Raw genomic sequence first — 14,893 nt, 5'->3', positions numbered from 1 at the left:
ATCTTCCCAGGATTTAAACCCCTTTTATACATGGGATTTGGGCACTTTTCTCCCGTATGGTAAACTCCTATGATTAGGTTGCACAATTTACAAGCTCTGGAGGATTCTTGTAATGCCATTCTTAAAGATATGATCATCACCTGAATTAGCTAGCATGTAGTCCTTCTACAATGGTAACCATTTGTAGCATTTCCCATGTTTCTATTTAAGATTTTTTCCTCTGCTTAATGCTCTGCATTTTTAAAAAAAATCTTGACATTTCTATACATTCAAAATATAACTCATTGCCTTTGAAGTCAATTTAGCCATTTTGTTCCCTTTCTTTGCATTGTATTTTGGCTGCCTCCACTAGCAGCAACATATTTAATGAAAATAATGAACTTGCTGTGAATTTTTTAGTTTTTTTAAAGCTAGTTTTACCGTTTTATCATTCTAGCAGTTGTAATTCTCTACACATTTATGAACAGAATAGAAGTTAGTATCACACATAACATGTAATATGATTGTAATTTATTTTTTTTTACATCTTCAATCATTATAAAATAAGTAAAATATACAAGTGACCTGAAAGTTCAGAATGTTGGTGTCTATAATCTCTGTTAAAAAAAAACACAACTACAGTTTGCAAAATATCATTCAGAAATAATATATCTGTTTAAAGATTTTGTTAAGATGAATAAAAGTATATTATAATTTGGTTCTTTACAAAAGTTATGAAATATAAAAATATGTCAGAATAAAACTTTTTAGTAATGTTTTTAAATTAGAAAAAATTCTATACTGTATAGGGAGCATGCAGAGTTTAAAAATGATTGCTATAGACTAGAAATATTGTATTAGAAAGGAGTCAAGGCATGACAGTATATCAGTGAAGAAATATTTATCTCAAGGCACAGTGGCATCATAAGAAGCTCTCCTCCTAGATATTACAGTATTTCCGGTGGGAAAACATGATTTCAATTTACAAAATAGTCACTGTTACCCAGCAACAGCAAGCTACACACTGAAACATTCAGGAAACCTTGACTTCAGTCATAGACAGAGCGGCAGCTCAGCTGTACACATTATGAGGATACTTATCAGCAAGAAAACATCAAACTGCAGACCAGCATTCAAAGGTTAAACTCAAAATGTTCCAACTTTTTGTTTATTTGCACTAACCCTGAAATATTATGCAATAGCTAACCCATCCACAAAATTCCCCTATGGGAAGATCTTCAGGAAACCAACAGCTACTGTCTCTGATGATTATGTTATACAGTACTCAAAATACATAGGCACAGCATAAAACAGTAGTACTTCTGAAAATAAAATCATTATGTTTAGCAGAGTTAGGTTAAACTGCTTTTTAAAAAAAAACTGACAGTGATTTAAGCATTCATTTTACAACAGAATGTTTACACACTAATGGCAATAAATAAATATATAAACTTCAGACAAAAAGCCAAGCATCCTAAGCATTCCAGTTCATAACTTTATCATATTCCTGAATTCGTTGTTTTATGTGAGAGAGTTTGTTCTTTAGGTATTCACATCTTTCTTTCTTCTCTAAAAATGTAGGATCCTGAAAAATGAAAAGCAAATTAATTTTATTTTGTACTGGTCTTGGAGTTAAGTCAAGAAAGGTAGGAATATTTAAAATAAATTTAATGGAATGCTATCCATTAGGTTGTCATTCAGGTAATTACAGGTATTTTTAAAAAGGTAGGAATAAACCCACCTCAAAACTATAATGCAAAGTGGCACAAGCCTTTTAAGAAGACTGTTGAAGTCTCCTGTTGAAAGCTATGTAGCTCCAAATCAGAATATATAATATACAGTCTTTACACTATTCAAATTCTGCCATACCTTAGAAACAGCCATTATGGCCTGACGTTCATGGCATGATCAAAATAATTTACAGTCCAGCTGTTTTTACTGTATCCTATTCTAATATATAACATTTACTATACATCATTTTATTCATTTATTATATTTTGGTGGGAATCCTATCAGTTAAACTAGAGTTGTTGTTGTTGTTGTTGTTGTTGTTGTGTGCCTTCAATTCATTTCTGAATTATGGCAACCCTAAGGTGACCCTATCATGGAGTTTTCTTGGTAAGTTTCTTCAGAGGGGGTTTGCCATGGCCATCTTCTGCCCAAGTCACACACTCTCAGCCCAAGAAAACTCTGTGACAGTTTCTCCTTAAGTCAGAAACTACTGGAAGGCACACAACAGCAACAAATATTAGCAACACTACATTTATAAATAGATACGACAACTTACATTCTTTTTCTTTTTTATACTGTTGCAGAACATTTGCAATTCTTTCATGTTCCTATGAAGAATTAAACAGAAAAAATTAGAGCACCTTTCAAACCCCATGTCTACCATATGTTCTACAATGTCTTCCCTTAATGTTTGTTTCTATTCTAACATTTTAAACTTGACAACAGCATAGCGTCCTAGGAGTTACCTAGGAAGCTGCCAGAGACTATGAAGCAACAGATCTTTGTAGCTCTATTATGACCAGGCCACACCAATACCCAGACCCCATTTGGAAAACAAGCATCACTCCTTCTGGTTTTGTAAGCCAAGGAAAGGAGATTAAACATTTGGTAGTTACCAATTTCAGTAAAGTTTGTCCAATTTACAACATTTTAAATTTATAATTCTTCAGAGATAAATAATAAATAAAAGTCTCAACCATTTTTGGTCCCTCCCATAAAAAAGCTATGCTTTGTAGCAATAAACATAACAAATATATAAACTTCCAAAAATTTAAAAGATAACCATATAGAAATGGTTCACCATATTGGCCAGTCTATGGCTACAGCCTAAACTGATTATAAATACAATAACTGAATTCATATTCATTTTGGTACATACCAGTGTGTTCCCAGGTTGCCGAGGTAGCTTCCTCATCAATGCATCTAGCTCATCAAATTTCTTTACGACTGCTTGAACTTCAGCAGAGAGCTCTTTATATTCAGAAAACTGATCATTAAACACCGCTTTATAACGATCTCTTTCCTCATTTGTTCGAATTGCTGGATATTTACTGTAAGACAGACCTTCACATCAGTCCTAAAGTATCAGCTGTCTAAATATTCTACAAATGTGTTTGTTAGACATAAAAATAAAACTTTAAAAATACATTACTGCAAGGAATATTGCTATTCAGATTGAGAAAGAAGGCATTAGTAAGGTCTGCACAGCATAACCTGGCTCATTTAATCAAATCACTTGGAATTTCAAGTAATTTCACTGTACTGTCACAAACGGAGTGGTAGGTTAATGCATGCAGTTGCCTATCTTAGATAAATAAGACTTGATGATGCTTGGCAACATTTCAGCATTGTGATTATTATTTCCCATATAACTCATACCTAGTGACTCAGATTTAAAAAATTAAATAGTTCTGCACTTCCTTGATTAAAAAAAAGGAAGTCGGCTTTACATGCTTTAACCAGATATGCTTTATGGCTTATGTAGCACATTTTATAGATAAGTCAAAATACCAATCATATTTCTATTTATATTAATGAAGTACAGAGAATTTATATGTTGGGACTATTAGCTCAAAATGAAAAATTAACATTCATGCTTCTAAACAAAATTCACAGATCTATTAACATGTGGTTTCACATGTATGTATCTTCTTACACAAGAAGCTGAAAATGTATAGTTCCAAAATAAATTTCATAATAAATACTATAGTAATATACTTACGCTAAGTAATCTGGCATCACTATAGGTTTGGGAATATGTCCTGCTGGTATATGTCCGTTGAGTAGTTCAGGTTTCATTTCCACAGGCTTTAATTTCTTTGAGTTTAATGTCACTTTGGGACTGTTGTTTTCGTCTTCATGCTATATAAAAAGGATAGATATAAAATTCACTCTGAGAAGCACTAACTCATAATATTTAATATGAAGTGGAATCATTACAAATAAAGACTCTTTCAGATCTGTAAAAATTAATCAGAGTGGAATCCCAGTCCTTAAAGCAAGCTTGCTGAAGTGGTCAGGACAAAGCAAAACTACTCCACTACTATAAGCTGTGTGTAGTAGGGAAGGATGTCCACAGACAGAGCACTCCAATAACAAAACAAACAAACATGCTACTAGTGACAGCATTCTCACTGGCTGTCCAGCCAGAGAGTCACAAAACATGGTGTTGTGGGTATGGTGCACTGATGGCTTTGAAGCTAATTCATCCAAAACACCATCGACTCCCCTTCCCCAAAGGAGCCCAACCCTCACTTCTATCAACCTAGAACTGCTATAGTAAAATAGAAAAAGAAAAAGCTGTCTTGGTCTTTTGATTTGGCTAGCAGAAACCTCCCGGGCATGCTTCTCCCTGCTTCTTTGCTCTCTCCATGTCCTGTTTGGATTGTCCCAATGGCTCTCTGAATTCCAACAGAGAACACAGTAAACATATTAAAACCCATCAACATCCAATGAAACTAAGACAACAATTCCGATTTCTTCATCCATGAATTCATCCAATAAACATGCAACAGCCATATCCGTAACAACACTGGCAGTATTATAGCTTAACCATTAACTGCTGCAAAATGACAAAGTCCAGAGCATTTAAAATGGAAGGTGACATTCCCCTTCAGAGAAGAACCAGGGCTCTTTATAGTGTAACAAAAATGTTCCTAACATCAATGGTAGGGAACCAGATTCAGCCCAAGGGCTGTATTCCAGTTCAGCAAGGGTCTTGGGAACCACATTCCAGTGACCAAAGGCAAAAGCATGTTTAAGCACTGTAATTTTTTGAAATTAATTTCTATTGTTTTAAACTGCACGTATTTTAACAGTATATTGTATTTAATTTATTTTTAAACTTATCAGGTTGTTAGCTGTACCTTGTTTTAACCTTGCTGTAAGGTGCCTTGAGTCCCGTGGTGGGAGAAAGGCAAGATATAAATAAAATAAAATAAAAAGACAAAAATGCTTACTGTAAACAGAGTTGCCTTAGGGGAGGCATTCAACCATTTTGAATGGGAGAAACCCCACAAACGCTGAGGAAAGATGGCATATCACAGGGAAGGGAACATAGTCATCACTCTGATTTGTGTGTGTCAGATTTGGCCCCAGGGCCTGAAGTTCCCTATATTTCCTGAACATGGAGTTGACATGAATCCAGAAAAAAGAATACTACAAATTCTTCTACAGTTCTCCACAAACAACATTCCTCACCCTGATATGTTTATCTTTGTGTCAACAAAAAACTATCAGGAGAAAGTTTCCCATTAGTTAAGTGCATTGTTCTCTGATACAAAATCAGCCCACCAATCACCTATAGGACAAAATCCAATAGATTCACTTGCCAGCAGAGAGCTTCTTTTCATTCTCGAGTGAATGCCCCTAAAGCCATGAATCAATTGAATTAACTGCTGAACTTTAAATCAATATTTTCATAAATCTATTCTAGAGATAGCAGCTGGATTCATTTTTTTCTGATGCAGCCTCTGAAGGAGACAATAGCAGCAAGACATTTTAGGCTCCTCCTGAAAAAAACCGAGGATGAAAAACTGAGGCCACCGCATAGCAATGGACTAGTGACATCAATAAGCCAAGCAAAGTGTGTGGAACCTTTTTGAACAGATTTTAAACATGAATCACCATCTACCAAAATAATTCTACAAATATTAACCTCCCACTTCCTCCCAGGTCCTTCTAAAACGTAGGAAGCTCAGCTCCAATACATGCAACAGTGTATTTGGACACTGCAAATGTATACTTTGTTCTTACCATCCTTTTTGGTGTAAATGACTGTGTCTTCATCTAAATAAAAGGAGAGAGAAAAACACAACATGAAGTATACAAGTCTAGACTACAAAGACTAAAAAGCAATATTGTATAAATTAATAACAATGAATTATTAGCATTTATAAATGATAGCAGGATAAATCATGGCTCTGTGTGTGGAATTTTGCAACCACAAGCATGGAATTGGGTGTGAAGGTGCATAACTAAGTACAGTAGCCTTCAAAATCCTGAAGTATTTATTTTGTAAAAGAAACATTTTGGTTGTTACGCACAATCTAGTTCAGCAAAACTAGACATTTATTGTCCCATCATCACATTACTGCGTATGTATCTATATTATTTTAGAAATACTTCAGATTACTTCTGATCAGTGTAGTGACATAGCTTCTGACATCTCAAACTGATCAAAATGCTTTGCTGCTGCAACAATACATGTCAGTGCTTCTCCACTAGCAAGTTACTACTGCTGAGTAATAATGCTGCCAAAAGGTAGTCCAAGATTAAACTTTAAGACATAACAGGCACAAGAGGCATAGTATGTGGTATAGGTTTGAAAGTCTTCCAGAATTCTCTAGTACTTAATATTTTGGAAGACATATATTTTTAAAAAATTGATTCATAAAATTTGTTGGCAGGCACAATAAATGATGACATTTGGGATACACCTCTCTTGTCCAAAGGAAAAAAATCCCTTCAGCAAAAGAGAATGCAGACCAAGTAGTTCTGAATCAGATTTCTTGAAATGTACGCAAGCAGTGCAAATAATTCTTCAGACAAACAGAAAAAGTGGAAATGTTTTAAGGAACTCAAGTGTAAGAGAGTTAGGACATGCTGTAAGGAGAAGAGTTGACAATCACAGAATCCGTTTGTAGATGTGTTTTAATCTGTGTATTGATTTTTTTCAGTGCCTTTTCTTCTTAAATTTAAAAAAATATATTGTAAGAGGAATCCATGGGATAAATATATAATGACAGATATTTTATTTAAAATAATTTCTACATAAAGCTCTCAATTTTTCTAAAGCAAAATATTATGTTCTCTAAATATAATATTAAAAGCACATTAAATTGATTATATTTTCCAAAATAAATTATATTAGGTCGAATACTGTTAGCCATTTGGGACATTTAAAAGTTTTATAAGTCAAACAGACATGGTAATTTAGATCATACTCTACTTTTATCCAGAACAAAAATCCCAATTCAGATTTTTTCAGAGAAGCCTACACCACTGAACACAACCACATAACTGTGATATATAACAGTAACCTTTTATAATGGAATTGCAGCTAAGACTGGACGGGTTTCTCCAATTTACTATACACAAGATGTTGTTATAGGAGTATCTGACCAAACCATTTTTTGCTTTTCTGGTTGCTTTGGACATTGAGATGATAGGCAAAAAAACCCTGAATCTTACTATAATGCTATCAAACAAAGAGCAAATTCATCCTAGTAATTTAAAACCATTTAAAATGACTGCCACTACAAACATTAAACATCTCCAGTGAAGAATGGCTAGTATTTTCAAATGTTGTAAGTCTTCACATTTTGCCTCTTAGGAAACTAACTAAGGAGACAAAGTAAATACTGTAGTAAAAAGCAACGACAGTCGCAGTGATTCATCAGTCACTGATGTATAATCACTTTGTAAGGTATTGAACATGTATGTCTGAAGTGGACCAGAAAATGAAGAGCAGAAAAGAAACAACCTTGTTTTGTATGTCTAAACTGGACCAGAAAATGAAGAGCAGAAAAGAAACAGTTTTCTTGCCACAACTTACTTGTTGTTCCATAAATTCTCTGTGCCTCCGTGCACTTTCATGTCTCCATAATTTTAGACAAACTATTGCACCAATAAGATAAATAATCATCGTTACAAATAAGAAGATAATTGCGGCAGTCTGTCCCCCTTCTATACGGCAAAATGATGCATTCATCGGCGTGTTAAATAACTGGTAATAGCAAAGCCCTCCTTTGTTAGTATCATTTACGTATACTATAGCAGCTGACATATACAAAATAAACAAAGCAACATTGATTCCAAATTCAGTTAAAGGCCACCAGTTGGAATCTAAAAGAATAGTCCTATAATACATTGACATGCCAAGTACAAGAAGTATGATAGTCACTATCCAAACCAGTGCAGCTACAACAAGTACAAAGGGGGTTTTAGGTCCACTGTAGTAATAGCCTCCATAGGTGCTGCTTGCTCCATAGCCATATGGTTGTGAGTAGCCATACATGTTGTACCACTCATTGTCCTTGTGAATGTAAGCCGTTACACAGGCAAATACAGCTGCTCCCAACAGTAATTCAACAACACCCAAGATCCTGAGCAACCCTGCCCAAGACTTCATGTAAGAGTATCTCAGATTAAAAGCTTCTACTTTCTCACTGTAAGTCTGTACTGTTTGAGTATGCCTTTCTAGAGAGCTGTAGGGATCTGAAGGAAGCATGGCTTCAGCTTCTTTGCGTGAATTATATGTTCCCCCTGACCCGCCATATGGATCCTGGTAAGAGCTTGGAGCTGAAGTTTGGGCTGTTCTCACTGTAGTAAGTGTTGGAGAAGATGGGGGAGAACACTGAACTCCACCAGAAATTGCAGCTACTGGCTTACTCCATTCAGGATCTTCTTTTTTCCCTTTGAAGAAGTTTTTCCATGAGTCTGGAATGAATTTTCTCACAGGCTTGAGATCAGAACTTTCTGCTGGTTCTTCACTCTCACTTGGATAAAATTCAGGCCCAAAGGGGGGCTGCAGAGGAAGAGGTGGTGGCAGCGGGGGATCTGCATTCAATATATGTTCAGCATCTGGAAAATCCCTTTCTGAATCCTCTTGCGAAGGGGAATCCACATATACTTCATCATAATGGACAGATCGAACATGTTGCCCTGGTCTGCGCTCTGATGATACATTCCTTGAAGACATTTGCAACTTCTCCTGTTCCACAAACAAAAATAAAGTTAAACATTATTTTTGTGGCATGTTTCCTAGAAAATAGGAGAATGGGGCACACACATTCAAATGTACTCAGCAGAATGGGTGGGAAAATAATTTCTTTTCTGAAGAATCTAAAATGCACCTCTGTAAAAAAAAAATTAAAATTATATTAATCTCGTTTAAAAAATAATTAAAGATTATATTAATCTCATTTTCATTTCTGCTTCAAAACAAGGGAATTGATGACTCCTAGACTATTAATGAGATCACCTTCAGTTTGAGATTGGATTTAAGAGGGCTTAACTCAAGAGGAGGGTGAAGCAATAACAGAAAAGACAGAACCTTTACTTATGTGACAAATGCTACCCCACCGAACCAATCCATGCATCTAAAGCAGCAGATGAAACCTACAAAAGTTTATGCTACAACTTCTTTCTCTCAGTTAGTCCAAAAAATCTCTTTGCATACTGATATTCCAGACTGACAGGGATATGTCTTTGGAAACTTAACCACTTCTACAGTAATGTACAGTAACATCCAAAATCCACACAGCAGTGATACTTTTATGTGCTCAACCAAAATGTATGATGTAAGCTTTTGAAACTCCACTGGCTTCTTCATCAGGCAAAGGTGTTAAAAATCAAACAGGGAAAAAAAAATAACGAGCTTGGAGTCATAGATCTACATTTTGTAAACATGTTATATTTGTTCTTTCTCCTATTTAATTTTTAACACTTTTGCCTGATGAAGAAGCCAGCATGGTTTTGAAAGCTTGCATCATGTATTTTGTGCATTTTCTTTGCTCCCATAAAGGTATCACTGTTTTGTGGATATTGGATATTATTGTACTTTGCTGCATGGCCAACATGGCTACCCCTGTTTTCCACCCCACAGTGGCATTCTTTGAGAGACAAACAGAAATCTCATAACCACACAGAAAACAGCCACCACACTCCCAAAATATTTCCACTAGGCATGCCAGACTATAAAATGGGAAAAACACATGGGAAATTATTGTTCTATATGATAACAGCCGCCAGTATAGCATACGCTAAAAAATGGAAGGATGGAAATCTACCAGAAATGTCAGAATGGTTATGGAAGATACATGACTACATAGAGAATGATAAATTGACAAAACTGCTCAGAAATAAGTCTACTGAAAAAACTAATAAGGAATGGCAAAGTTGATTTAATATTTAAAAGTCACTCCAATTTTGACGATCTATAAGGTGTAAAGGAGCTTATTAATTAGGATGAAGAAACTGTGTGTAGATATAGGCTCACTTAGTTTATTCATAGTTGTAAAACAGACACACAAAGTATGATTGTACAGAAGGAACTATATAATATTTTTAGAATTAAAAGGGAAATCTTATTTTGGTTTTTTAAGAGTAAGACCCGATATAGAGGTCAGGAAGTACAGTCTGTTGTTATTGTTTGCGTGCTGTGACTGTTACAATATGTTATGTGATGTTTTGTTGTGATGTGGTTGCAGATCTTTGTGTGACATCTTTGTGAATAAACATATTTAAATGGAGGGAAAAGAACAGAGATACCACACACAAGCAATAGTTAACAAGGTACAGAAAAGAAAGAAAACAATGCCGGCTGGCAGTGGCCCTGGAACTTTCAATGGACTTGGAGGCAGAAGGCAGACCCACTGAGTAGAAGGACGCTTCCTGCCAGGATTGAGATCTCATCTGGCAAGCATTTCCCTTTCCCTTGACTGTAGGGATAAATCTTAAAAGGCAAAACCTCTTGCTGTTGTTGGACTATGACTCTAGAGACCAGGGTTCGATTCCCAGTTCAGCCATGAAACCCACTGGGTGACCTTGGGCAAGACACACTCTCTCAGCCTCTGGGGAAGGCAAGGGAAAACCCCCTCTAAAAAAAAAACTTGCATGCAGGGAAACCTCATGATATACTCACCATAAGTCAGAAAACAACAACAAACAGCAAGAGATTTTGACCTTTAACATTTTCTCCCTACAATTCAAGGGGAAGGGAAGTGCTTGCCAGGTGAGGTATCAGCCTCAGGGTGACCAGAGGTCATAATCACAAAGGAGGACAAGGCACTGCAAAGTGTAGGACACTCAAGAAAAAAATGTCAGACACTGCAAAATAAAAGCTAAAAACACTCATAGAAATATAAATGCATGCTTCTTAGCCATGCTCAAAATGGAAGACATTTGGGAATTCCTTCTGAAGGCTGAAATGTAGGACACCTGTGAAGGAAGACAAGGCACCACAATATGTAGAGCATTCCAGAAAAATATAGGTCATCATAAAATAAAGGCTAAGAACACTCATATACATATAAATTTATCCTTGTTACTCATGCTGAAAATGGGAGGACACTTTTGAATCCCTCCTGGCTGAAATGGAAGCCATGCCCTGGAGAACGGAGGACACCTGGTCACCCTGAAAAAGGAGGACAAGGCATCACAAAATGTAGCACCTTCCAGAAAAAATGTAGGGCGTGACGGAATAAGAGCTAAAAACACTCCCTGAAAAAGGAGGACATCTGGTCACTCTGCAAAAGGAAGACAAGGCACCACAAAATGTAGGACATCCCAGAATTATAAAATAAAACCTAACAACACTCATACAAATATCAGTTCATGCTTCTTAGTCACGTTCAAAAGGGGAAGATATTTCAGAAGGTTGAAATAGAGGGCATGTCCTGAGAAAGGAGGACACCTGGTCGCCCTGCAAAAGGAGGGCAAGGCACCACAAAATGTAGGACACTTCAGAAACATGTAGAACATGACCACATAAAAGCTAAGAACACTCACAGAAATATCAATGCATGCTTCTTAGTAATTTTTGGCATTCCTCCTGGACAGAAGGCTGAAATGGAGAAAATGTACTGAAGGAGGAGGACAGCTGCTCCACAAAATGTAGGACGTGCCAGAACAATGTAAGGCATGGCCAAAGATAACCTAAACACACTCACAGAAATATCAATGCATGCTTCTTACCCATGCCCAGAATGGAGGACATTCTGGAATCCCTCAGGGACAGAAGGCTGAAATGGAGGACATGTCCTGAAAAAGGAGGACACCTGGTCACTCCTGCAAGAGGAGAGCAAAGCACCACAAAATGTAGGCCAACCCAGAAACATGTAGGACACGCCCAAATTAAGAAGCTAAGAACACTGATAGAAATATATAAACTCATCCTGGATGGGCAGAAGGCTGCGATGGAGGACACGCCCTGCAGAAAGGAGGACGCCTGGGTCACCCTGAGTGGGGCTGCCTCCTGAGTACACAGGAAACTACCATTCCCAGAATTCCATGGCGATTTAAGCGGTCCCAAAGCGGGTTATAAGTGTGGATAGAAAGAAAGATCCTCCAATACAATGCAACCCCCTCCCAATGAGACCCCCCACTCCCCAGCCATTCCCCAAAACAGAGCCACACCTTTTGCCTCCTGGGGCTCTCCCAGAAACGCCTCAGAGGGAGGAAAATGGCGCCTTCCTCCTCTCCTGAGGGCAAGGAAGGAAAGCAAGCCCTGGCTAGGGCTCCCTTACTCAGCCAACGGTGGCCGCCCTCTTCCTCAGGACCTCTCCCCTTCCTTCTTCCCGGCTGGAAGGCGGCTGGGTCCCAAGTTCCAGGGCTTCCACAGAAAACACCCGTCCCTTCCCTTCCCTTCCCTTCCCCTCCCTCCCTGCCGCTGCGCATGCGCCCAGGAGGTGGGCCCTCCTCCTGCTGCTCACCTGCTTACCTGTCTCCAGGTAGAGCGGACGCTCACCTGGCGCTGTTAGGCAGGGGCCTCAACGCTAAGGGAGGGTTTCTATCATCTCTCTCCCTTCACATGTTGTTTTTATTGTGAAGGGGGCCTGACTTCACACACACACACACACACAGAGCAACAGGTGCTGATATATCCTGGCTCCATGGTGTGTGCTGTGTGACTTGTGTACCTAGTTCCAGTCACTTTTGTAAGTTTTGAATTGCACTGTGCTTTTAGACTGTAAGCCGATTGGAGGAATTTCCAGATGTGGGGAAAAAGCAGGATACAAATAGAAATAGTAATACACACACACACACAGGGAGAGAGAGTTGTGCTGGAGGACCTAGATATTCCTAGAGAGAGCATTATATACACACACATACACACACACATACACACATATATTTACACACACCACACACATACACATCTCATCCCTCCACAGCTGCGGATTTGACGTTTGCAGATTTGATTATACACAGGACGAGTCTATATATAAATCTATCTATCTATCAGTATACACTTATCCCTCCACATTTGCACTTTTGACTATTGCAGGTTTGATTATTCACAGATTATTCACAGTGTGTGTGTGTGTGTGTGTATTATTAAGCTTTATTTATAAAGCGCTGTAAATTTACACAGCGCTGTACATACAATCTTTTTAATTGGACGGTTCCCAGCCCTCGGGCTTACAATCTAAAAGACACGACACAGAAGGAGAAGGGAAAGATGGAGGGGGCCTCTCTAGTGGGATAATACATATAAAATACATAGCAATACAGGAAGTGATTCAATAAAACAGGCAACAAAAGAACATCAAATAGCCAGTGACAATTATGCAATGCCTGGGAACGCTTCTCTGAACAGGATGGTCTTCAGCTCCATATATATATCCTCACTTGTCCCTTCACATTTGTGGCTTTGATTTTTGCAGATTTGATTATTCATGGATTTGATTATACACAGGACAAGTGTATATATAAATATATCTATCTACCTACCTATCTATACACTTGTCCCTCCACATTTGCGGCTTTGACTTTTGTGGCTTTAATTATTCACAGATTTTGTTAATATGTTCTCTCTAGGACTATCTAGGTCCTCCAGCACAATTCTATAGTCAAACTTTACCAAAAGTTACACTGAAGGACCTAGAGATTCCTAGAGAACAGTCCACTAGGCATTTGTAGCTCCTCTAGCACAATTCTGTGGTCCATGTCTGTCAGATGTTGACCACAAAGTTGCACTGGGGGACCTAGAGATTCCTAGAGAGGTGTTCTCTCAGGTAAAAACATAGTGTTTTTGTTATTGGCGGCTTTTCCACATTCATAGAGGTCTTGTGCCCCTAACCCTAGTGAATGTGGAGGGACAAGTTTACATTTCTATACTGCTTATCAATGCACTTAAGTACTTACTAAGCAGTTTACAATGTATAAACTAATTGCCTCCAATAAGCTGGGTACTCATTTAAGGATGCCAGGCTGAGTGGACCCTGAGCCCCTGCCTGGTACTGAACTTGCAACCTTATGGTTTATGAGTAAGTAGCTGCAGTATAGGCATTTAACTACTGTGCCACCAGGGATCTCTGTTATTATCATTAATAACAACAATAATAATATCCCAACCTTTCCCCAAAATTGGGGCTCAGTGTGGCTTACAATAATAACAGTACAGTGGTCCCTCCACATTCGCTGGGGTTGGGGTGAAGGACCCCCGTAAATGTGGGAAAACTGCAAATAAAGAAGACACTATTCTTTTTACCTAAGAGAATACTTCTGTAGAAATCTCCAGGTCCTCCAATGCAACTCTATGGCCAACATTTAAAAGCATGCAAAATAGTACTTTAAAACAGAATTAAATTACCACAACATTAAAACAGATTGCATGTTAAAATATAAAATACAGTTTCAAAAGATAAAAAATAAATAAATAAAAGACTTTAAAACTTTATAACATCCCAGCCTGTTATTTAAAAACTTTCTGTTTTGAATGCCTGTTTGAACAGGAAGGTCTTAGCCTGCAGGCGGAAGGACAACAAGCAAGGAACCATTCTGGCCTCCCTGGGATTTTTAAAAGTTTTTAATTGCACTGTGCTTTTAGTCTGTAAGCTGCTTTGAGCCCCAATTTTGGGGGAAAGTGGGATACAAACAAACATTATTATTATTATTATTATTATTATTATTATTATTATTATTATTATTGAAGATAACAACAATGATAATAATAATAATGTCTTATTTAATATAATAAAGTGGATTATGTCAACAATATAGATGCACCCTAACTTGTGGTGTAGTGGTTTGAGTGTTGTTCTGCGACTCTAGTGACCATGGTTCAGCTCCCAGCTCAGACACAGAAACCCACTAGGTGACCTTGGGCAAGTCACATGCTCTCAGCCTCAGGGAAAAGCCATGGCAAACCTGCTCTGACCAAATCTTGCCAAGAAAG

General features: G+C 37.6%; 1 protein-coding gene across 3 annotated transcripts; it reads right to left on the bottom strand.

Annotated features, from left to right (window-relative positions):
• Positions 1 to 493: 493 nt before the first annotated feature.
• Positions 494 to 12,349, bottom strand: MARVELD2 (MARVEL domain containing 2). Of its 3 annotated transcripts, none has more exons than XM_042452690.1 (7): positions 12,130 to 12,349; positions 7,547 to 8,704; positions 5,746 to 5,778; positions 3,713 to 3,852; positions 2,870 to 3,041; positions 2,241 to 2,318; positions 494 to 1,564 (listed from the first exon to the last, which is right to left on the bottom strand). In XM_042452690.1, the coding sequence occupies exons 2-7, from the start codon at positions 8,690 to 8,692 to the stop codon at positions 1,454 to 1,456; spliced, it is 1,680 nt and encodes a 559-aa protein (XP_042308624.1). In that variant the 5' UTR covers positions 8,693 to 8,704; positions 12,130 to 12,349; the 3' UTR covers positions 494 to 1,453. The 3 variants fall into 3 exon arrangements, with proteins under 3 accessions (XP_042308624.1, XP_042308623.1, XP_042308622.1); XM_042452689.1 differs by having other exon boundaries at positions 2,267 to 2,318; positions 12,130 to 12,348; XM_042452688.1 differs by lacking the exons at positions 494 to 1,564; positions 2,241 to 2,318; positions 2,870 to 3,041; positions 3,713 to 3,852; positions 5,746 to 5,778 and adding an exon at positions 11,689 to 11,754 and having other exon boundaries at positions 5,797 to 8,704; positions 12,130 to 12,269.
• Positions 12,350 to 14,893: the final 2,544 nt, after the last annotated feature.

This window comes from Sceloporus undulatus, chromosome 2 (assembly GCF_019175285.1).
Source record: "Sceloporus undulatus isolate JIND9_A2432 ecotype Alabama chromosome 2, SceUnd_v1.1, whole genome shotgun sequence".
NCBI lineage: Eukaryota > Metazoa > Chordata > Lepidosauria > Squamata > Phrynosomatidae > Sceloporus > Sceloporus undulatus.
Note: the sequence above shows the minus strand (reverse complement) of the source record. Positions and strands in the feature narration are given on the sequence as shown.